Source organism: Spermophilus citellus, assembly GCF_964194105.1.
Source record: "Spermophilus citellus genome assembly, chromosome: 4".
Lineage (NCBI taxonomy): Eukaryota > Metazoa > Chordata > Mammalia > Rodentia > Sciuridae > Spermophilus > Spermophilus citellus.
Genome location: NC_138185.1, coordinates 31,774,843 through 31,800,214, shown reverse-complemented (window position 1 = coordinate 31,800,214; position 25,372 = coordinate 31,774,843). Strand labels below are relative to the sequence as shown.

Genomic DNA, 25,372 nt, shown 5'->3' with positions numbered 1-25,372 from the left:
TTACCTTAGGTACATGTATGACTGCACTTACGATGTCACTACATTGTGTACAACCATAGAAATGTAAGTTGTGCTGCAATTGTGTACAATGAATCAAAATGCATTGTTGTCATGCATACCTAATTAAAATTAATTAATTAATTAAAAGACATGAGAAATGAAATCTGGAGCGACTGAACAATGTGATGAAGGCTCCAAAACAGGTCTATGATGCCACTAAAATCAGAGTCCAAGTATGCTATATTTTTATTCAAGAGGACCTTTCTGATTTTTATAATACTTCACTAAAGAAAAATTCCTAATAGATTGACATTTTTGGTGGTGGTAGCATGGAAATGCTCCAGATCCTCAAGTATAATTGTGTATTTAATGATGTATCAAAGACTATTTTTATATGAAGTATAAATCATTAAATTTTAAGAAGTTAGCCAGGGTGATGTTACACACTGATGTTACACTCCAGTTACTGGAGAGGCTAACACAGAAGGTTCACTTGAGCCCTGAGTTCAAGACCAGCCTGGGCCACACAATGAGATCTTCATCTCAAAAACATAAATAATAAGGCCAGATGCAGTGGCTCACGCTTGTAATCCCACTAGCTTGGGAGGCTGAAGCTGGAGGGTCGTGAGTTCAAAGCCAACCTCAGCAACAGTGAGTCACCAAGCAACTCAGTGAGAGACCCCATCTCTAAATAAAATAAGGCTGGGGATGTAGCTCAGTGGTTGAGTGCCCCTGAGTTCAATACTAGTACCCACCCCCCCAAATATAAATAAATAAAATTTTAAAAACTAGAAAATTAGCTTTCTCCCCTCACTAGATTTAAGGTTCTAATTTTTCATATGAAGTACTCTAGTCTTTTTCTCACTTTTGCAATACTTAAATCTGTTTTCCACTTTCCATATTTCATCCAGACTCTTCAAAACTAATTAGAAGAGAAAGTACACATGCTTAACCTATAAACATTGTTTTTTAAAAAAGTGAGATCACAATATATTTGTAAGTATGTAACATGGTCTTCTCAATAACAAAGCATAAAAATGTTTTTCTATCAGTACATTCAAAGCCACTTTCATTCTTAAATTGCTACTCTCTACTGTGCAATTTTAATATGGTTTTAAGTATTCTGTTTTTTTCCCAGTGATAAGAGTGGTTCAATAGCCACCCTAAAGTATATCTTTATGCCTTTTTTCTGTGACCAAGACTCCCAAAAGTAAAATGGTTGAAGCAAATGTGATTATATATTTACAACATTGTGATAAACATAGCAGGTCTTCCCTCAAAATACTAATGGTGTATTTGAGAACCCATTTCCCCACTCCTTTGCCAATAATGACTGTTGAAATTTAAAATATTTGTCCATCTGGTAGCTATCAATGGTACTACATTGTTTTTAATTTCCACTACTCAAGCACATTTTGTATACTGGAACTTTTAACTTCTGTGAACTATCCATTTATATCCTATTATCTTTTTATTGGTTTATAAGGGTTCATGATCTTAAAGTCATAAATATTTGAGTTTGAAAAGACTTACTTCAAATTCTCAGAAACTGTTTTGGCTTTATTGTAGTGTCCCCCAACTGGATTTGCAGCAGCAATAATGGAAGTTCTTGCAGGAAGGCTACAAACCACACCAGCCTTAGCAAGGCTAATACTTTGCTGTTCCATGGCTTCTAACAAGGCTTGATGTTGGTTCCCCATCTTATCAAATTCATCTATTCCACAAATGCCTACAATCACAGTAGAATAATATGGACAAAAAATATTTTTCTTTGGTCAAGTTCCAAATTTTGTAAGATAGATTATTCTACAATAAATAATTATTTCAATTTGTTCATAGTTAAAATTTAAAAAAAGGTCATACAATGGTAAAAAAAAGGTCATACAATGGAAAATTACTGTTTGCTTTATATTTGTTTTAAGTTTTATGTAATATTTATTTATTCACCACTTTTCTTTTCTTTTTTTTTTTAAAGAGAGAGTGAGAGAGGAGAGAGAGAGAGAGAATTTTTTTTTAATATTTATTTTTTAGTTCTCAGCGGACACAACATCTTTGTTGGTATGTGGTGCTGAGGATCGAACCCGGGCCGCACGCATGCCAGGCAAGCGTGCTACCGTTTGAGCCACATCCCCAGCCCTATTCACCACTTTTCCATAGCATTATGTTGTAAGAGTTGCAAAAATGAAGATATAAGCATACTCAAAATGCTTATGGACTTAATTCAAAAATACTTAAAAAATACTTTAAAAATCCTATGAGATATGCATAATTATGTAAGATGAGTTTTCTGGAGTGGGGAGTGGTTAAAAGGAGATCTTGTAGGGATAGTGGGACAGCATAATTTGAGAGGAAGAGTATGGGCCCTATAGAACAGAAAATCTAGGGACAGCTGTCAACAATACCAGGTTCTAATCATACACTTGCAGGGAATCACTTAACCAAATTAAATCTAAAACAAAGCACCACCACTGACTGAAGGCATTTTATGTGCTAGGGCAAGAATGTTATATAATCCATAAGTTAATGAAAACCTCCTAATATCACCTTGTAATATCTTTTTCCCACTTCCCCAGATCAGTTAAATTAGCTGTTAAGGGGTCATATCTGAAGGACTTTGCTGTGGGTTAACCTCATGTATATCTACTCTATGTCCAGGTAAACTTTATTAGCTAGCTCAGAGGTGCTATGAGAAATAACTGCTGATTAGTCTTCTGTATAAATTTCAAGATTCCATGATCCACTTCTGGTTCCATTTACTGGGTTCTCTAATTCATGGAGTTAAGTATCTTTTATGTCAAATGCCCTTCATTTTTGTCTCTATAATTGCCCCTCTAATTATTTTAAACTTTTTTCTTTTCTTTTGCATTTGCTGAGATTATCTTAAACCTTCCTCTGTACCTTTAATTTCTCCTTTGGCAGGATTAGTGCTATATGCTGCTTTAGTAATTATATTGCTAGTCATCAACTTGCTATCTATAGTGTCCTTACCATGTCCTCCACTTGTTTTATTTCATTAAATTCATGTACTTATTAAATGTTTGAAAAATTCAGGGTGAATTTTCATTGGTTCCTTCAATTACAATTTTATCTAGACTGGGCACTTTTTTGACCCATTTTTTTCCTCTTTATCTACAATTTGCAGACTAGGGTGTTAACCCTACCTTTCAGTATCCCAAACATTTGGGAGAGGAAGCAAGGGGGCTTTGTTGGACTTTGGGCCACCTTTCTTACTCATCTCTCTTTTGAAAAGGTTCACCCCTCACTGTTGAGAATGTGTCCATGTTCACTACAGAAGATCCCTGTACATTAGCTTGTCTCAGCTATTCAGTAAGGCACTCTGAATGATAATGAGCCTTCCCTATGATTTTTCCCTGGACTTGGCAGTAGGGTATGTGAAGGCTTTATCTCAAATTTTCCATGTGTTGCCTACTACTCTGTCTGCCCACACCTCTCTGGAATCAATGGTGTTATTAGAAATTCTCAAAATGACTAGTACTTTTCCTCAGAGGTAGGGATGGGATAGGAACAAAATCAAAGCTACTTCTTCTCTAGCTGCTACTTTGCAGACTGTAAAGTAGGAGACAACAAACTTTTAATATAAAGGAACAGTTGTGTATATATATATATATATATATATATATATATATATATATATATATGTATTCATTCCAGTTTTTCAGGCCACTACTGTCTTGTACATTCCTGGGTTTGTTTGTTCTTTACAACCCTTTAAAAACATAAAAACCAGTTTTAGCTTGTGTACTGTATTAGAACAGACTGCAGGCTGAGCTTGATTTATAGACTGAAATTTGCTGACCCCTGATTTTAAAGCATTAAACTCATTTTCCTGTTCAAATATAAATGTAAAATTATGCAATTTAACATTTTTTGGTCATTTCATTAGAGGCTGAAGAAGGGAAGTATCACACAGCTTTATTACTTGTTTTATCCCCTGAAAGTCTTCAGTAAAGATTTTAGTAGGATCCTGTATTTGTTTCTAGAACCCAATCTTTGCTGACCTTTCCTTTGTATTTGTAAAATTTCTTTTTATTTTAACAGTGCTATGTTCACCATCCTAGCGCTAACTTATCTACTTATATTTGGTAGAGATGACACTGGTTCTTCACATTGTGCATTTTAAATTCCAAATTCCATTAACTGTCTATACAGCTAAACCTCCAAATCACCTTCAACTTCTAAATGAGAAGTTTTATGGTTTAACAAAAAGTATTCTTTTCATATACTTATTTCCTTCACCTGGTATCTCAGCAAAAATACTCTCACTTCTGATATGCTATTTTATAATTTTGAGTTCATTAACTCAATAAATATTGAATAACTTCTACATACCAATACTATATTCTAGGCATGAAAGATATACTACTAAAAAGACAATATTCCCTACCCTTGTGAAGCTTACATTATTCTCAGTTGACAGGAGGCAGACAATTAAAAATGTAAATCATATGGGAAATGGTAGGTACTATGGAAAGAAAAAGTAGTGTAAAGAAAAAAGTAGTTGCTAAGGCAGCAACAGTGTGAAGGATGATGGTATGACTACTTAAAATATGTTTAGAAAGACTTGCTGGGGCAGAATGCTTGAGCAAAAACATGAGGTAGGAAAGGAACAATGCTTGCAGACACACGTGGGATTCCTGGGATTAATAACAAGGGCCCTGATGCAGGAATATGATACACCTGGAATTCTGATGATGTTCAAGGTACAGCAAGGAGGCTGGTATAGCTAGAGAAGAGGACAAGCAGTAGGTAATGAGGCAGAAGAGGTGATGAATGGCCAGAATGTGAATGGCCCTTGATTACCCTCATGACTTTGGCTTTCACTCTGATTAAGATAGGCAGCTGAGCAAAAGAATAACATAAATCAAGGTTTTATGAGATTACTTCATTAAAAACAATAGAAAGTGGTAAAGTCATTAAAGGTAAGAATCCAAGTGAGAGATGATTTTATGTCACAGACCAGGGTAGGAGCAATGAAGAAGTAGATACTGGAAAGATTTTAAATGTAAAGGAAGATTTACTAAGAAGTTAGGTGTGTGTATGAAAAATAAGTCAAGGATGACTCCATGTTTCCTGATTTAAGCAAATAGAACTATGAAATTATTTACTGATGAGGAATAGGCTTAAAAGGCAAGATGAGGATTTTGGCTTTAAACATGTTACGTTTGAGAAATTGATGGAGATACTATATAGATAAGAATATGAGCTTGGTGTTCAAAGGAGAAAAGATTATAAATTTTGGAATTTTTAGCAGACAAGTAGGTAAACAAAGCCATGAAACTAAGTTCAAGACCTCCAATAAAGTAAGTATAGACCTGGAAGACAAAAGGTTCAAGAACTAAGTACCTAAAGTACCTACTAGTTAAGAGGCTGAGGAGATGAAGATGCACTAAAGACTGAGAAGGAATAGCAAGTGAAGTAAGAAGAAACCTAGCAAAGTATGGTGGCCTGACATCCGAGTTTCAAGTGTTTCAAAAGGGAGGAGTGATCCGCTGTGTCAAATGTGGATGACAATACTGGACTTAGAAATAATGAGATCACTGGCAAACTCAAAGAATATTCTCCATTGGACTGGAATCTGGACACTTCCTGACACATGCATAAGGAACATGTTTTAAGACTCCTTAAGTACTAACGTCCAATGTGAGGATCCATTCTTGCTGAGTCCTACTATCACTCAAACCCTGGAAAAACCCTAATGAGATGGGTTGAAATATAGGAAAACTAAAATTCTAAAGTGACAGCTCTAAACTTATATGGCAAGTATCTTTTTAGTATAGGATGACATCCACTTTCTTTTGAGTTCAAGGTAACCAGACTATTTTGAGCTAAGTAACATTAATACATTCAATATGTATTAAATGAGCACCTAAATACTAGTCAATGTGAATAGTCAACAAAATATCTAAATCCTACTCTATAGAGAGCTTACAAGCTCCAAAACTTTTAATTTTTATACATAATTGTATGTGCTAAGAGATTCTGAAAATAAAGGACTTAAGTTCCAGTTTTAATTCTATAGTCTAAATAAACATAAGTACCATATTTTCAATTATGAATTCTGACATTCACTGGCAACTCACTGGTTAAGCAATGCTATCCAAATGCCTCTTGGACCAAATGTAAAGTAACTGAAAAAAGAAACCGTTTTTTGGGAAAAAAAAAAAAAAAACAGAGCAAAAACGCAGAATTATTGATTAGTGGGAAGGGAAGGGGGAGGGGAATAGTAAAGAGTAGAAAGAATCAGACATAATTTTCTTATGTTCATATATGAATACACAACCAGTTTAACTTCATAACATGTACAACCACAAAAACAAAGTTATACTCCATGTATGTATAATATGTCAAAATATGCTCTACTAGCAAGTATATCTAAAAACAACAACAACAAAAAAAAAGAATTATTGACTAATATCCCTGTTATCTCTCACCTTGATCACCAAGTACCAGAGCCCCAGCTTCCAAAGCAAAATCACCAGAGGAACTATCTTTTGAAAGAGTTACAGTTAGACCAGAGCTAGTCGTAGTGTTACCACAGACATACACACCACGTGGAGCAACATTGCATACTGCCTACAAAACAAAACATATAAAAGAATCACTCAGAGTAAAAGAGAAATGATAGCAAATACTTAATTGCTCACAAATATTAGCTACATGCTCAGAATTCTCTTAGGAGCTTTACTATACAATCTTCACCACTATGAAGGGAAAAGTATTCTTATTTACTGATGCAGAAAGTAAAGCTTATAGTGAGTGAGAATGAAGTGAGCTATGAAGGTGGGAAGCCAGGATTCCATCAGACCCAGGCAATCTAACCCTAGAGTTTGTGGTCATGTCAATGTTTAACACAATTCCATTTTATGCTCATTTTTCAAGTACAAACAGCAAATCCTGAATACCAATTTTAATTTTAAAAGCTCAATAATGCTTTAAAGATCAGGTAATAAAATTGTTCAATATGTGTTTACCTTCTAAGCAGATAAGTTACGATAGGTCAGAAAAGTAAATAGTACTGAATTAAAAGCACCAATCTCTGAAGTCAGGCAGACCCATTAAAATCCCGGATCCACCATATACCAGCTATGTAGCTCTTGGATCTCACCAAACCTCAACTTATGAAATAGTGTATACAACGCACTGAACCTGGTACAAGCACATCATAGGCGCACAACTCAAAGTCACGGTATGTGGATATGCACTGCCTGACTCCAGGAGATAGCATTTGCATTATTTTGTTTTTTCCCCTGCATTATAGTTGTATATACTGTTGGGATCACATTGTCATCTTTGTCAGTGGTACACTCTAGACTTGTACAGGGCACACCCCAAAAGACCCTATGACACTGGCTCAAAAACAGTTATCATTTTTTTGTTACTTGCAATTCCATATTTTTTAGTCTTTTTGAAAAACCTATGATACCTCTTTTTTAAAAAAAAATATTTTTTAGTTGTCAATGAATCTTATTTTATTTATATGCGGTGCTGAGGATCAAACCCAGAGCCTCACACATGCCAGGAAAGTGCTCTACCACTGAGCCACAACTCTAGCCCTTTAGGATACTCTTGAGAGTGAGACAGTTTACTAAACAGAGGAAAACAAGTTTTAAGAGGTAAACGGCTCTTAACTGCGTTAGCCTAATTTTTAAAAACCTGGCTTAGTGGGGCTTATATGCAATACCCTCCTTTTTTTACAATGTTTAATTTCCATTAATATTACAGCTTCTATTTTAAAATTCAGTCAAGAGTCACAAAAGCATTTATTCTGGTTCTAAACATCAAGAAAAGTGCTAATGCCAACACTGCTTTAACACTTGTTGGTACTAAAACACACAAGTACAAAAGAAAAGAAAGCTGTAACAATGCAAATCTCCACATATACCTTCTCCTGCATATTTTGGTGGAATATTCTGCTTTCATTTTTATTATGAACTTTGTTTCACCTACAACTATGTATTGTGCCTCCATTGTCATGCTGTGGCAAGGGCTCAGAATAGATTTTTTTTTTTTAAAGTAGGCTTAGCTCATCAAAAGGAATCAAACACGGATGCAATACTTAAATGGAATTAAAATAAAGACTGGTTTAATATTCAAGCACAGGGAATAAAGAATGACTCACACCTGAGGGACACTGGAGTTGCAATGGCAAGATCCAAGCAGTTCTCAATCCTGGCTGCATATCAGAATCACTATGTGGGATTACACATGAACAGATACTGGGACTCTAACTTGGAGACTCTTAATTCAATTGGCTTGGGCTGGCCACAGTATTTTCAAAGAGCTCCAAAGGTGATTCTTAGGGAAAGTCAGGGTTCCCAAAGATTCAGGAACTACAAGACTACAACTCACAGGGAGCCCTTGGCCTCGCCACATTTTCCCCACTAGGCAGGGAAGAAAAAGAGTCAAGGGCATTCTGATTTAAACCAATATGTATGGCTGGCTTACCAGGCACTACTCTGAGGAAACCACAAGCACTCCAACAAACAGCATCTATTGGAGCCATCACAAACCCAGGAGGGAAAAAACACTGGACAAAATCTTCTTGGTGACCAACAATTAACTGATCAAAGAAGTTGCTTTGGGCTGGGGATGTGGCTCAAGTGGTAACGCACTCGCCTGGCATGCATGAGGCACTGGGTTTGATTCTCGGCACCATGTAAAAATAAAATAAAGATATTATGTCCACCTAAAACTGAAAAATAAATATTAAAAAAAAAAAGTTGCTTTGCTTTATATTCGGGAGAAACATGGAGAAGTATAAAGACAGATCCCTTGCCTCTATCAGATTGTTCTTAAAGCCCAATACAATGTTTATGTGCTGGTATAGAGACAGAATGGGAGACTCTGTTTTACCTCCTTAACTAGCCTGTTTATATAAGAGGTCATATCACAATAATAAAGAACAGTTAACATTTCATTTCTTTATAGTTGAAGTATCAGACCAGAATGCTTGTGCAGCCTGTATGTCAGGAGACTGATTCAATTTGAAAATAGGGTCAGATACAAGTTATATGTTATTCAAACTCCAGCTTACTTCTGCCACCAAAGAAAGCAGATCCTCTAAAACACAAACATTCTATGCTTTGAGAAAATTCACTTGTCAATAACTCATACGTTTTTACAAGCAAAAGATCGAACACTAAAAGGACTGATTTTTTTTACCTGTAGCATCTGACTCTTTCCCAAGCCTGGATCTCCAACAACAAGGACGTGTGGGTCTCCTCGAATTGGTATTCTGTTTTTGTCATCTGCATATTTCTGGGTACCTCCAAAGAGTGCTAATGCCAACGCTGCTTTAACGAGCTTAGGTGTAAAAGAGATAGATAGATAAATAAATAGATAAATAAATAAATAAAATAAAAACCAGGAAAAAAAAAAAACAACCACAAAGATGACTAGCAAAAGGAGTATTCTTCAACACTGATATGTTTGAGGATTTTTTTAAAGCATAATTGAAATTTAACTTTTTTTATAATAAAAATCTAGAAATGAACTATAACATAAATGCTTAAAAAGTAAAAGCCTGAATGCATTAAAACAAGAAATGTATCTTACAAACTGCTAAGTAAAGGCCTAATTTGCAAGACATTTATCCATTCCATAAAAGTGAGAAATATTTATGGTCCCTATTTTAACTTAGTCACTTTTTAAAAAAACTCATTCCTATGAAATAAATGTACTTGATAAGCAGCTTTTTCTTACAAGGGGCTATAGTCTGCCTCCCATATCATTAATTCATGGAGAATAAAGATTCATGTTAAAATGAGTAGCTATTTTTTAACAGAGTAGCATTTTTTTTTATAAAGTATTATTTTGTTGACTTTATATGTTTTTTAAGTGAAGACAAAGTAAAATACTTACTTCATGACCAAAAATCACAGGACAAAGTGAGCTGGAAAACAGAATACAACTTATAAATTCTAACTTACAATTCTTAATCCAGTTGATATATTTTAGAGTTATTTGCTTAACTTGTTTTATTTAGAACCAAAAAAGACAAGTATAAAAAATTTATATCCCCTCAAAAGTAAATTTCTAACAGTTCTTAATCTATAAAAGGAAGAATACCTTAAAAAGTATGCTTGTGGAAGAGAGATTTGATATTTGCAAAACACTGTAAAGTAACCAAATATGCTATTGATTTTCTGACAGAACTAGCCTTTAAAATGTACCATACTTAAGATCTTCCACTTTAGACCCATCATCACATGTATTTTATATGAAGAGGCATCTTTAGACCTATATACCCAAGTCAATGAAAGAAGGAGACAAAGGAGTGAGCTCAGTACAAAATATGTTAAGATGGGATAAAATTTCATTTTATATACAAGGAACAAACAAAAATGGACAGGGTGATAGAAGAATACAATCAGGAGTAAAATGAAACTCTTTATCCCCTTTAATATGTGTAAGCACAGAAGAAGTTGGTGCCCTGGTCATAATCCTATTGGTACTCACTATTGTGCATGTCCTTGCCTGATTACTGCTGGTGTCCTACCAAGCACCTATACCTGTATTCGAAAGGGCTTTCTATGGCCACAAAAGCACCATCACGCAGGAGAGGCAGGCCAGAAGTGCTGGTGTGTTTCATATCCTAGGAGGATCCTCAAACTAGGGCCTTGGGGGGTGGAAATTGAGGCTACTTTTATATAGTGTTCCAGAAGCCTCAGGAGGATTATGTCCTGGATGCCAGTGGTAACATGTTCATTAAAGCACCATATCTTTCTTTGTATTACTTCTGTCTTCCTATATCAGTATTTCCAGGACCACCTCCCAAATAAATGATGTTTAACCAAATCATTCCTTCCAAAGGAATCTAAATACAGCTTTTCACTGTCTTCTCCCTACTCCTTTCATGGTCCTCCATTTGTTATCTAGTATGGGTCAATAAATTTTTTCTTAAAGGGTTAGCAAGTAAATATTTTCAACTTTGTAGGCTACCCTGTCTCAGTCATAACTACTCAATGTGTAGAGTGAAAGCAACAACTGACAATATGTGAATGAACTGGGTGGGCCTATGTTCTACTAAAACTTTATTTACAAAAATAGGCAACTGGCCTAGTTTGTCAATCTGCTAGATTAATAAATGTAGGACCATGAAAAATTCTAGTTCTGATGCTGAAATCACAAACATGGGAGATAAAAACAAACTCTGGGAAGAAAACCCAAGTTTTCACACTAACTTATCTTCTACAAGCATGACAGAAGGACCATTGAAAATATTCAGTTTTCATTAATAACCAATAAGAAGAATCAAATAGGTGTTTGGATTCTCCTTGCGTGCCTGCTCACATACAACTCACACCCAGATCACTCCCAACCCTAGGTTAGAGCATCCTCTCTCTCATGGTAGGTATGGACCATTATTTAGATGGAAGTCTCTGAGGATTTAAGAATAAATAACCCCTAAGTGCAGAAAGAAAAAGCATCAAATTCTCCTAGAGCCCAAAGTATAGGTGAAAAGGAAAGCAAGACAAGTAAAATTTTTCTGATAAAATCCATTTTGAAATTTTCTCAGTTCTTTACCTCTCTTAGGTACATCTATTATTCAGTCTCTTGTTTTGCCCCTATTTCCTCAAAAAATTGTCATAGAAGTATCAAAAATAAGGCTAAGAATGTACCTCAGTGGTAGGGCCCTTGCCTAGTATGCAAGAGACCCTGGGTTTGATCCCAATTGATGTGTATATAGGGGACTACCAAAAAAAAAGAGCATGCACTGTTAAGCATGTTACAAAATCTGATTTAAACCTTCAGAACAACCTTTTGTCGTAGACTTCTTAAGATAGTAAATATTCCTTATTACTTAAACTTGAGATCAGAAATTCTTTTTCTGTAAAAAGCCAGGGGCAACCTTATAAGCTAAATATATATTTTCTTAAACGAGCTGAGTTGTCACACGTACTCAACTCTGCCTGTAGCACAATAGCAGCCAAAGACACGATGTAAAAAAAATTTCAGATACCCTCATACATACTTGACAATAAGTTTAAACAGGTTCTCTTCAGATTGAATCTCTTGGATAGCATAAAGATCCTTAAGTGAGAACTCCATCAATGTTCCATGCTTACAGCCATCCTCAGAAGTCTTTGTTTTCTGTCCTTTGCTATTGCTAACAGAATTTGCCTCAATGTACAAAAGGAACATACATTTATCATTCTTGTTTCGAGAACCTGGAAATTCAGAATATTAAATATAATAATTGGCATTCGTTTGCCCTACAATGACTTAACTAAAATGTTAAAGTCACAAAGAGCTGTAAGTAAACATTTATTGTGGGAAACCATTCTCAGACGTGATTTGAGCTACCTCCCTAGCTGGGTGTGAGGCGCTTAGACAAGCTATATCAGAGCCTTCCCCACCCTTCCCCAGGGGCAAGGGCTTGTCCGTGTGGGGGTGTGACTGACCACTGAACTGAAAACAATCACTGACCCTGACCTTGGAATGCTGCCCCCTACGACCTTCATTGGATGGAATTTTCCCCTGAATTTTTTGTTCCCCAATAAAAGCTCACTCCCTGGTGTGCTTCTCTCTCTCTTGCTGGCCTCTTGTGTAAACCTCGCTACGCGTCAGGGGCTAGAGGCAGGAGCTGGGAGGAGCCGTCTCTGAGCTGGGCAAGAAAAAGGTAAATTGAGAGTTATGTATCTTTAATTTGAACTCACTAGTTAATTTCTGTTTCGCACCTCTAGTATGAAGCTAGCGTACTGGTCGTGTGGCTGAATTTATTTTAAAGGAAGTTTCATCTATGTAAACAACAAGGAATTTACTAAATGGTTTGAGATTTAGAAGTATGAAGAGAAAAGATGAATGCTAACAAATCATTTTTGAGAGGATATTAAAGAAAAGAAAGAGCCACCCCATACCTTCTTCAGCATTTGAGACTTTGACAATTCCAGTAACAGTCACTGTGTCTCCCGGTACACAGCTATCCACCAGGTCATGCACAAGTTCACATTCTATTGTTCGTGGAATTCGACCTGCTTCTCTCTGAGCATCGGACATAAGCTCCTGAATTCTAAAAAGGTGAAAAGTTTTCAGTTAGAATACATACTTACATTGGGTTCTTTAGCTTATTAACTATTCCAGACTCACACAGTACTTAGCTAAAGGGCAGATTAGTTTAAATAAGATCAACAAATATCTAAAATTGCTTTAGTAGTTTCCAATTCGGGATGGCATAATGAACATGCGCATTTGCCTAGCCTTCCTCTGAGGAGCAATCAAAATAAAAAGATACTAAAAAAGCAAAAAGTTGTTTTGGGGCATGCAGAGGTATCATCAGTAAATAGAATGTTAGTAAAATTTTTGAAAACAGCAAATAGGAAAGTACTGAAGGATAAAACAAATAAAATCCAGAATGCATGCAGACAAAAATTATAAGGATACAAGAGAAGTGGCACTCAATGTTCTCAGCAGAACCCTAGAAGAGGTCCCAAATTGAAGATGGCAGGAATGGAGAACAGGAAGAAACAGGATTATCAACTAAAAGATAATAGCTATTCAGAATTTTTTTGGAAGGCAGGTAGACAGCCACGTAGGGAAAGAATGAGGACTTAAGCATCTGGCAAAAACTAGAGCATATCTCTACAGAAATGGATCTCTTCCCTATATATGGAAAGTTAGTGTCCAGTGAAGCAATCAATGCTCCAGAATAAAGCCTTCTCATTTGGCATTTGAGAAGCTGAAACCAATTCAAAAACACATAACTCAAAATTCCTACTTTCTTATTCAGGAATGAGGCCTCATGAGAAAAGACTTCTGCCTACAAAATAGCAAAGGAAACTTATCCTACTCAAAATAATTCCTCTTTTTTTTCACCATATATTTAAGAATAAAATGGCAGTAATTCAAGGAGAAGAATATTAAAAACAAAAAACAGCTAAGAGTTTTGAGAAAATGTTGCTGTTGTAAAACAAAAATAAGCTGCTATAAAAAGGAATTATGAAAAAAGGAAAATTAGGAAAATTAAAAATATGTATATAAAAGTCAAACTATAGAAAACAAGAAAAAGCCAAAGAAATTTAGAGAACAGCATAAAGAAAATGGAAGCATGAACCAAAAGTTAAGACAAATGAACAATCAAAGGGATGCATCCCATAGGAAACCCAAAAAGAGAAGAAAAAAGACACTATATGGTTGAAGATGACTGCAGGACAAAAGGACCCTTCGGCTTAGGAGGATGAAGACATGACTAGATATCCTATTTCAGAACCAGATAAACTGTTTCAGAACCTTTAAAGAGATTACAAAGGAAGGAAAGTCCAATCCTCTCAAAGGAATAAGAATCAAACCTCTCATCGACAGCAGGGGAAATGATGACAAAACAGACTACTTTGGTAGTCAGGCAAACTCTTACACAAGCTAGGATCCAGAGATATTTCCAGACATGCAAGGACCCAGAACTTTTTACCAGCTATGCACACTTTCTAAAAATTTACTTAATAATTTCTCCAGAAAAATAATATTTAGAATTATTTAAAGTAGAAGACAAAGTCCAAGTTGGGAGGCCTAATTTCAATTGTGCAATGAAGAAAATCCCAGGATGAAGTAGGACTGCAGGTCTAAAGAACATGAGATCCAGACTCAAGTAGAACTCAGAAGGTACATTTTTAAAATTTTCATTTTATTAAAAAATAAAAGGTGAACTCCATGCATTCAATAATATATTTAAGAAAGAATGTATGGTTTGGATATGGTATATCCCCCAAGGATTCAAGAATTCAGAGACTCAGCCTAGAGATGGGGCTACCCTTCTTACTCTGATTTCCACGTTTGCCATGCAATCTCTCCTTGGGAGATTATTATAATTAGAAAACAGAAAATAAACTTTGACGATTTAATGTAACATCAGAATGTCTAGAAGTAGAAGTCATGAAAGTTAGTATAGCATCTCTAATGTTATCTACTCACCAAAAGTGGATGCAATAAAGCCAAGGAAGAGAGAGACCAAGAATATTATTCAAAGTTGTATAGAACTGCCCTTTCTAATAATTGGATTTAAAAAGAAAATTTATATGTGTAACATTTTTTTATTTAAATAGTTAATGTAAGTATAATCACAACATTAAAATATTAACTTTGGAATACAGACTCCCAATTTTCTTCAGAGAATGGCCAGACACCATCCATCTAATCTTCATAACTTCAAACCTGGCTCCATTATTAGCTTCGTTCACCCTAATTGTACATTCAAAACTAGTAGAGTAAGTGCTGGGGAGTACCATTGGCCAAATTATATTGTTATATGTAACAAATTGCTTCATTATGTACAACTTTCTTGCACCAATAGAAAATGTGTGTCTGTGGGGGGAGAACTAGCAAAGTAAAATAAGAAGTCTCAGAATAACACATGTTCAGATCACTTTGCCATAAATAAATGTTTATAGCTATTTCTTATTAAAATAGCATATATTTACATGTATCTCCTTTGGAAAAATTGTAAAACATAAGTAAACAGAAGGAATAAAATGCCTCTGCCTCCTTTGGTGGAGGCAGGACACAATCCTATGCAAGGGTCTTAAACACTTCCTCTTTTATAAAATGAGTTATTTATAAAGATCTCTGAATAAATAGTACATACATATATGCTATACATTAGGGTCTTGTTTTTTACAGGGAATAATGGGGAGAAGCTAGGACAGGGCTTAGTAGCAAGCCACCTCATCTTTTTCCTAGGTTCTATTTTTTAGGACCATCTCCTATTTCAGCTAGGTTTCCTAAAGAACATTCTAGGCTTCAAAACTATCCGTTATTTTATATTTAGGGATGAGTTATGGGCCTGTGGCTAGGGAAAAAATGGGACAATTATTGGATGAAAAATATAAACAGAAACAACTAATAGATTTGTGTGGATAGTGGGGGGAGCCTATAGGAACATAGTATAAAATTCCTAGTGGGCAATGAGAACATGAAATCAAATAGGACCACCTCTAAGAGATTTTCTGAAAACTTCAATACTATTTCTATCACTACTCATTATGCAATGAATCATATATCTTCGTTCAATGAATCACATAATTGAAATATAAAATGAACTATTTATCAGTAGCAATAATTCATAATGTTTACATTCTTTCTGGCATCCAGTAGAGAATAAATTTCAAATAAAGACAGTTCCCATTTCAACATACAAACTTGTCACTGAATAGACTTATTATACACTTATCATTTTTACAGGTAAAAACTACAGTACAATACAATAAAATTATAGATGTACTCAGCAGTATGAAAGATCCTAAAACCTGCCCCTTTTTAAGTCTTGATTGCTTACTTGATTGACTGCCAGTCCATTGTTACTGTAAGAGGAGAACTACGGAGAGCAGCAAAAGACTTCCCTCGACATGCAGGCACAGGACACTGCAACAAGTAATTCACATTCAGATGTTGATAAACTACAACCATATCTCAGGAAAATTCAAGATATACTTCATTAAAGTAAACCGACTAAGAGCTGTAATGTTCCATTTCCTACAGAAACAGTTTAATGTCATAAGCTTTCAAGGCATTTGTCCAGCTGGTCTCTCTCTCCCCCTGCTCCTATTCTTTCAGCTGTAGGCAGGCAGGCACCTTGCTCTGCCTTAGACCAGGCACTCATTCTTACCTCTGTGCCCATGTAGTCTCCTAATTCCATGGGCTCCTTGAACACTCCTCCTCCTTCAGTCTATATGCCCAGCCCCAAAAGCCTTCCCTAGGTCTTTAGTCCCCAACTCTTTGTCTATCTTCCTTTTGTGCTGTTCACATAGTATTTTTCACTGTACCACACAGTCCTCAAAATAAAAGCAAGTTCTGTTCAAGTTTTCATAAGTCACTTGCTTGGCATTTAGACCACAAGATACAATTATAAATTCAGACACAGTGGCAGATTTACAAATATGATTACAATAATATATTCCCTCATGGCCAAGATAAAACTATAGCAGCACATAGTAAAGTACTTCCTACAACTAGGTTGAAATAAACACAGAATACACACACATGCATGGATGTTTTTCTTCTTTCAAATGCCCATTATTATCACACATATTTTAGTTAAATCATTATTGAGTCAACATGGTTTATCTCTATAATTTTAGGAGCTATAGGAAGATTTAGAACTATAGGACCACTATGTTTCTGCTGATACTTGCTGGGACTGTGGATACATGTATATAATTCCAGATTAAATAATTGAAAAATTCTGAAGTATTTGCCTCTTGGACAGAGGAATGAGGATATTGGGGAGAGGTAAACAGTGTGACTGTACTTTTGTTTTAAACTTCACAATTGCATCTAATTGGTTAAGTTATGTGTCAATAATAGAATAAAATTACTTTAAAATTAATGTCAAAAAAAAATAATAATGTATTCCCTCAAATCTTTCCAGAACCTTACTATTCTCCCATCAAGAGATAGAATCTATAGCTACTTGGGAGGCCGAGGCAGAGGATTGCAAGTTCAAGGCCGGCACGGTAACGTAATGAGTTTCTGTCTCAAAATAAAACAAAACAAAAAAAGGGCTGAAGATGTAGCTCAGTGACAAAGCATTTGCCTAGTATGCCGAAAGCCCTGGGTTCAATTCCCAGTATTGGGGTTGGCGAGGTTAGTAGTGGAGAAAACACAAAACACATATGGAGTCTTAATTCCTTCTCCTAGAATTTGGGCAAGTTGGTGACGCACTCTGTAATCAACAGAATGTTGACAAAAGTGATGCTGCATGACTCTGAAGGCTAGAATTTCTGTCTATCAATTGGACTTTCTCACCTTACAGCTATCAGCACCATATGAGCCGACCAAGCACTCTGATCTGCCAAACTCTGTGTGAAAAACCAACAGCCCATGCAGAGGCCACACAGAGAAAACAGAGATGCCTGGCCAACACAACATCTTATTGTTCCCAACTCCAGCCACAATCTACCTGATTATATCTCCAGAGACCTGGAGCCTTAACTACACAGGAGAATAGTACTTCCAAACTCCTGACCCACAGAAATAACATGATTATTATCCTAAGCTCCTAAGTTTTAGGGAATAGCCATCTTTCTGAAATTTAATCTGATGTCATTTAAAAATTTCTAGGGCTGGGGATATAGCTCAGTTGGCAGAGTACTTGCCTCACATGCACAACACCCTGGGTTTAATTAGTCCCTAGCACCACAAAAATAAATAAGTAAAAATGTGTACACACATACACACACACACCTGGAACTGAAAATATAAACTCTGGGTAGTGGGTATAAAAATGTCTATTTCTGTATTTCTTGTATCCTGAAGTATTTAATAATTAAATAAAAATCTCTGTGTTCACAAACACTGGGAAATAGTATCTGTAAACTGATTTGCCTTTATTACCAAGATAAATAAAGAAACAATTATAAAAATATATCACCTTTGTTGGAAGATTGTATTTTCCATCTGGAAGAGGGAAACTTTGAACCTCTCCACATGCAGCACACAGAAAAGCCATCTTGGTGCAAAGAGGCTTTATATTACTGACACGAACCACTGTCCCTCTTAGAGAAATGTATTTTCCATAGTAATTTGCTCGGACATTCTTGAGATGTGTCAAGGGCTCAAAGTTGTATATCCTAAATATAAAACAGGAACATATATATAATGAACAGAAAGTTGATGTCTGTATTTTCACAAGTTCTTTTTAGGAACAACTATGGAATTCCCAAACAATATCATCATTTATATATCAGAAATCTCCCAAGAATTAATTATTTTTAAAAAATAAAAATGTTGCTAGGTGAAGTGGCACACACCTATAATCCCAGCAGCTTAGGAGGCTGAGGCAGGAGGATCACAAGTTCAAAGGCAGCCTTAGCAAAAACGAGGCACTAAGCAACTCATTCAGACCCCATCTTTAAATAAAATATAAAATAGGGCTGGGGATGTGGCCTCAGTAGTCAAGTGTCCCTGAGTTCAATTCCTCCTCCCCCCAAAACAATGTTAAGTCTTCACTTTTCCTATTCCAATAGGCTGTTCTCTATAGGGAAAAAAAAAAAAAAAATTAAAGACAAAAGCAAAAATATAATGCATATAGGAAAACCTACATATTCAACAACCTTTGGATTTCTAACTTCTTCTTAGCATACCTTCAATAAATTTGGAAAATAAAAATAAAATCCTGATGATTTCCTTATTTATTCCTATATATATCAATGAATTTAAAATGTAGAATACAATAAAGATGAATTCAAGAATTCATTTATTCCCTGTGTCTAGTAGAAACATGACAATTTAACAATACACATACATACCACTTAGCATGTTATGTGGATTATTAAATTTGTACAGAGTCTTGATTAAGTACATATCTAAAATCAATATTTACAGGTTGGAAAGTCAACCTATTTGGGCAGAAAATGTTGATTTCTGTCATGATCATTTTGAATAATTTTCAATAGGTTCACTGTGGGTATGATGATCTATGAAATTAGCAAGAACTCACACCATTTTTACTATTTCCTTGTTTGTATAAAATAAGGTTCTCATCCTTAAGCAGTCATTAGGCCATTTTCTAAATAACACCAGTAAGTTGCTCACCTTGCATAAATATGTGGCACATTTACCATTGTTTCCCCATCACTAGACAATCCTTCTTGGGCTTGTAATTCAGCTGCATGCCTTTCAAGGTCCTTAGTTAACACCTAAACAGAACAAACATTTACTCAAAGTTAAAAAATAAAGTATCCTCTTTAAGCAGAACTTTATATAGAGAGAATCTCAAGTTTACCAATATAAACAGTTCAGAACAAGACAGAATAAGAACAAGACTCTAATAGCCCTTGGAAAGTCTGATATTTAATTACAACTACTTATTTTATAGTGGACTGTTTTACTTGGCATTTTGCTGTCCCTGAACTGGAAATGTTCAGCATCCTTGTCTGCTACCTATTGTCCCAAATAAACTTAACATTATTAAGTCCTTATAATAGTCCCCAAAGCCATTATACCTTGATTTCTATAATTTTTTTTCTACTTCTCCATATTCATTGATTAATCAAGATAGAAAAAGTAATGATTTTTAAAATACCTAATACCGCAGCTACTATGAAGACAAACAATAAGTCTTGGCAAGGATGTAGGGGAAAAGGTACACTCATACAATGCTGGTGGGACTGCAAATTGTGCAGCCAATATGGAAAGCAATATGGAGATATCTTGGAAAATTGGGAATGGAACCACCATTTGACCAAGCTATCTCCCTCCTTGGTCTATACCCAAAGGACTTAAAAACAGCATACTACAAGGATACAGCCACATCAATGTTTACAGCATCACAAGTTACAATAGCTAAATTGTGGAACCAACCTAGATGCCCTTCAATAGGGATGAATAGATTAAAAAAAATGTAGCATATATACACAATGGAATATTACTCAGCAATAAAAGAGAATAAAATCATGGCATTTGCAGGTAAATGGATGGAGTTAGAGAAGATAATGCTAAGTGAAGTTACCTAATCCCAAAAAACCAAAAGCTGAATGTTTTCTTTGATATAAGGAGGCAGATTCATAGTAGGATAGGGAGAGGGAACATGGGAGGAATAGACGAATTCTAGATAGAGCAGCGGGGTTGGAAGGGAAGGGAGGGGGCACGGGGTTATAAATGATGGTAGAATGTGATGATCATTATTATCCAAAGTACATGTATGAAGACATGAATTGGTGTGAATATACTTTATATACAACCAGAGATATGAAAAATTGTGCTCTATATGTGTAATAAGAATTGTAATGCATTCCGTTGTCATATATAAATAAAAAATAAAAATAAATTTAAAAAAATAAAATACCCTATACCAGCTCTGTTGGCATTGATACTAAATAAATATAAAATACTTGCGTGCTGACAATCTAAGAGGCAAAATTAGATGCCCATAAATAGCTATAATTGTTATAAGGACCATAAAGATTTATAGATAAAATGCCATGTGAATTTGAAAACGATTTTTAAGAAAGCTTTTACAAAGCAAAAAGAGTTAGGACCACAAGAATTTGGATATGTGAGATAAAGAGAATGCTATACTGAATGGACAACATGTACAAGAGTACTTAGAGAATACTGGAAGAAGCTCGGTTTAGTTGGATCATAGTCAATGTAAGACAGGAGAGATGAAATTTAGCCAGATCTTGGAAGGTTTTCAAAGTCATATAAAAGATTACAACTACTTATTTTACATAAAAGATTTTATATAAAACATTTTACACAAAAACATTTTATATAAAAGATTTTGACTTCATTTAGAAGAAAAAGATAACCAGTTTTCAAGAACAAATTATATTTTACAAAAGCAATTGTTTAAGAACAACAATAAAGGCCTAGCCTGAGACAGGGGTAGTAAGGATAGAAAGGAGGTAGACTTAATAAACATTTTTTTGTTTGTTTGAACTTGCTATGTTGCCTAGGCCTGCCTCAAACTCTGGGCTCAAGCAATCTTCCTGCCCCAGTCTCCAATGTAACTGGGACTCCAGCAGCATGCCACTACACCCAGTTTAAGAGACATTTTAGAAAGAGAAATGAAAGGATATGGTTAATAAGGTGCTGAATGAGTCTGAAAACAACAGGCAAGGTTTATAGTTTAGAATTTCTAGGAGTGTAGACCTTTGTGATAAACTATTCCTTATACCTGCTTAGTGTCCAAATTCTAGCTACACTCTTATAATCTCTGAGTTTTCCCCATTCTCCCCCTACAGGTGAGGGTATTACCTTTGCCTCTGACTGCAATCAGCAATATAATCTATGTCTGTCCTAAGATCTGTAACTCTTTACCTTAATGCATTACCTGTTTGCTGGCCTGAAAAATGCTTTCATATATGTATACCATCTGACCCTGAGAAAAAACTCAGGCAAGAACAAAACAAACTGTTATTTCTATTTTACATATGAGAAATGAAGTGATCTGCTTCATGCCACAGAACCTAGATCTGAAGTTGATCTTCTTGCTCCAAGTTCATAACTGCCAACATCATGATGCCTTGTCTTATCTTCCCTATGAGACTGAACAGTTCCCCCCAAATAAAGTTTAATATCTGCCCCATTTTTAATGATATTAGGCTAATTCAAATACATTAGAAATAATGTTATATTTAGATAAGCTTTTATACATAGAATGAATGGTAATTTTTAAACACAAGATTGTGAACCTTCATTTCAAGCCAGTAACCACTATCTGTTAGTAAAATCTTCTTTATTTTTTTAAAGGTCTTGTTTGCTAGATGCCTAGTTTGGACTCAAAACTTGCAATTCTTCTGCCTTAGCTTCCTGAGTAGCTTGAATTACAGGCATGTACCACCACACCCAGGTAATCTTATTATCTTTTAAAGAAAGTCTTGACACTGGAATCTTTCTTTAAAATTCTGATGTAAGTCAGCACAAGATAAATATTTACCTGATGTATTGCCAGACCCATGCATGCCAAGATTTTCTCAGGTGCATCCCTTAGTTCATTTGCTATATTTGGTATCAAATTAGTTATTTCATCATCTTTTGTCAATTCTTTAAAATCCACCAAAATACTTCCTTTTCTTTCTATTTCATCCTAGAAAAGATTAAAGTTTGAAAGTAACAATTGGTCTTTTAGAGTTAATTATCATAATTGAGCATTCAATTATACATTTTGAGAAAGCATACCATGTTTATATGGTAAAAATGCTAAGTACCATATAAGCTTTACACCAAGCACAGTCCTAGTGTTTTCAATATATTAACTCACTTGTACTTCTTAACAATTCTTTGAGGTAGCTATTTATACTATTACTTCCAAATGATAGACAAAGAAAACTGCGGCACAGAGAAGTTAAGTAATTCACCAAAGTCCATACTGTAGGTAAGTGGCAGAGCTGGGATTTGTTTGAAGGCAGTCCAACTCCAGTGCATATGATCATAATCACTAGCACCTCAAATATACTGTTCAATAAGATGAGACATAAAGGTCAACAGGTAGTGTTACTGTAAGAAAATCTTACCTTATCATACAAGTCAATACGCCTTATGAAAAATTTTTCAAATGCTTGAATCTTCTCAATAAAAGGAGAGTTATCACTGTAAACTAATCCAACAAACATGGCATTAGCATTATGTTTTCATTAGATAACACTATAGACTTGACAGATTTTTTTCTTCCAGTTGCTCTGTATTCTGATTACACTTAAACAAGAACTAACATAAACATATACATAAGATTCTAAAACATGTTTAGGCCTGTATAATCCAAAATGCAGACAGGAAATCTCTCTAAAAAGCCCAATATCTGGGAAACCTTTAGAGGAGACTTAGAAACCTAATTACATATATCAGTTCAAATAGCTTACACAACAGCTAAAAACCAAACATCATCGAACCCAGGGCCTTGTGCCATACAATGCAAGCACTCCACCAACTTAACTAGATCCCCAGCCCCCTTTTTTTTTTTTAAACATCCTAAAGCTATATATTTTCAAGTACCCTCTCAAAGAAACAGGATAATGAAGTAATATAAAAGTACATCCGGTCAGGCCTAAGGCATCTCTTGCACTTTGTTTTTAAGATCAGTCCCAAAATCTCTTATAGTGTTCTGAGGTTAACCACTAAGGGAATAATTGAAGTGTTGGTGACTAATGTATCCTGAAGCAACAAGACAATCTATGAAACACATGTGTCTATTTAATAGGGGGGAAAAAAAAGACTGCCAATAAGGAAAACATTTGTAAAGCATCATTCATAAAATGAATCGTGGGTGTCTGGTATGAGGCAGGGTCCTTGACTTCAAGCAGTGTAACACAGACACACACACACACACACACACACACACACACACACACACATATAGCCCCCCATATCCATACAGATAGATGTATGACAAAGATTGGTATTCAGAGATATTTCTTAACTGGTTTCTATGGAAATCTGTGTTGGTTACTTGCTCCTGGTTCCAGGTCTATCGTCTGTTTTCTGCTCTGATCAAGATCTGCACCCTACCTCCCAGATTCCTTTTAGGTTCTGCCAATTAGAGGCACTTCAAAAAACTGGAAGAAAGCAGGAAGTGGGAAAGGAATTTCTTCTTGTCTCCAATTCTTTTCAATATGTCTACAGCTGCAGAGGATAACTACAGTTCTAGCCTCCAGGTCCAAGCAACAACCAAGTCATGCCCCCTGAGTTACCAGTGACAATCAGTTTCATTTATATCAGTGGTCTGAGCACAGTGCTACAGTGTATCCCTCAGGGGCCTAAGTACAGCTTTATAGGGTACCCTTTAGAGGCCAAACAGCTATGCCTCTACCCTTGAATTCCTAGGTTCTGATAATCTCAGTATTTTTTAACTTCTGCTAAAGTTAAGAATGGCTACTGTTTCCTCAAATTACTACTTTCTGGGGTTTTACTTTGATCTCCCCTTTCTGCTCTTTCAGTTTTTCATCTGAATGTCCAATTTCTTATAATAAATCTCTCTTCTGAAATACCTAGTGTATTTTACCACCTGATATAAAACCTAAAAATAACGCTCTTTAATATAAACATGATTTAATTGAAAAAACAAAGATTAGGAAGTACGTAGCAGTAAGCCAAATAAATCACAGAAACATAAGATGCAACAAAGACAAGTTAAGGAAATATAACTTATGGTACTTTTTGTACTTTTAATTCTACCTTCAGAAAAATAAAGCTTCCAGCCTTTATATGGTATGAATTGATCCAATGTTGACTGTAGTAGCAAAGGCTGTGGGATTTGTTCTGGAAAATAAAACAAAACAAAAACTAGAATGCTAGGTTAATAAAAACAAAGCAAAGCTTTTTTTTTTTTTTCCTCTCCAATTTGTTTCCCCTTTCAACAATGAAATGACATTAATAGTGCACCTAAAAAAGGTTTCTGGAAGAATTGTGCACATTAATTTTCAAATACTTGCTAAGGAGTAACATCAAATAAAAGATTGAAGTTTGAGCTAAATTACTTTGTCTGATAGGGATGAACTGTTTGCTTCATAAAGGAAAAAACAACAATCATTGTCTCACATGGTCATACATACCAGAGCTATTTTTTCCAATGGCTTTATTCAGGTTAGGTCTGTGTTCTCTTCCCCTCCATTTTCCTGAAAAGTTCCCACTACCTCTTCCTCTTCTCCAGCTTTGAAATCTTCCCCGTCCAAATCCTCTGCCTCTGCACTCACCACTCATGTCTTCTAATAAATAGATATTAGAAAAGACTTCACCACAACAGGAGGGAAAGCTGTGCTCTTAAAAATGTATTAATGTAGTACAAAACTGAAAATTTATTCTGCTTCTGAGTAGAATATAGGTTTACAAAGTTGTATACTATGGGAGAAAACTCAAACATTTTGCAATTACTCTTCCAATTTCCACCACTCTTTAAGGTATACAGTAGATGTTTTATTAA

The 25,372-nt window shown here is 35.3% G+C and overlaps 1 protein-coding gene across 3 annotated transcripts in view; it reads right to left on the bottom strand.

Moving 5' to 3' along the window:
• Nucleotides 1-25,372, bottom strand: part of MCM8 (minichromosome maintenance 8 homologous recombination repair factor) — a 34,680-nt gene that overhangs the window by 8,289 nt on the left and 1,019 nt on the right. For all 3 annotated transcript variants that reach the window (XM_081288647.1, XM_081288648.1, XM_081288646.1), the window contains exons 2-14: nucleotides 25,005-25,157; nucleotides 24,628-24,711; nucleotides 22,971-23,053; nucleotides 22,394-22,543; nucleotides 19,546-19,649; nucleotides 18,383-18,581; nucleotides 16,289-16,374; nucleotides 12,882-13,033; nucleotides 11,996-12,191; nucleotides 9,883-9,913; nucleotides 9,184-9,324; nucleotides 6,453-6,594; nucleotides 1,534-1,729 (exon numbers count right to left, since the gene is read on the bottom strand). In XM_081288647.1, the coding sequence (XP_081144773.1) occupies nucleotides 1,534-1,729; nucleotides 6,453-6,594; nucleotides 9,184-9,324; nucleotides 9,883-9,913; nucleotides 11,996-12,191; nucleotides 12,882-13,033; nucleotides 16,289-16,374; nucleotides 18,383-18,581; nucleotides 19,546-19,649; nucleotides 22,394-22,543; nucleotides 22,971-23,053; nucleotides 24,628-24,711; nucleotides 25,005-25,152 (1,712 nt within the window). In that variant the 5' untranslated portion in view covers nucleotides 25,153-25,157. The remainder of the gene's footprint in view (nucleotides 1-1,533; nucleotides 1,730-6,452; nucleotides 6,595-9,183; nucleotides 9,325-9,882; nucleotides 9,914-11,995; nucleotides 12,192-12,881; nucleotides 13,034-16,288; nucleotides 16,375-18,382; nucleotides 18,582-19,545; nucleotides 19,650-22,393; nucleotides 22,544-22,970; nucleotides 23,054-24,627; nucleotides 24,712-25,004; nucleotides 25,158-25,372) is intronic.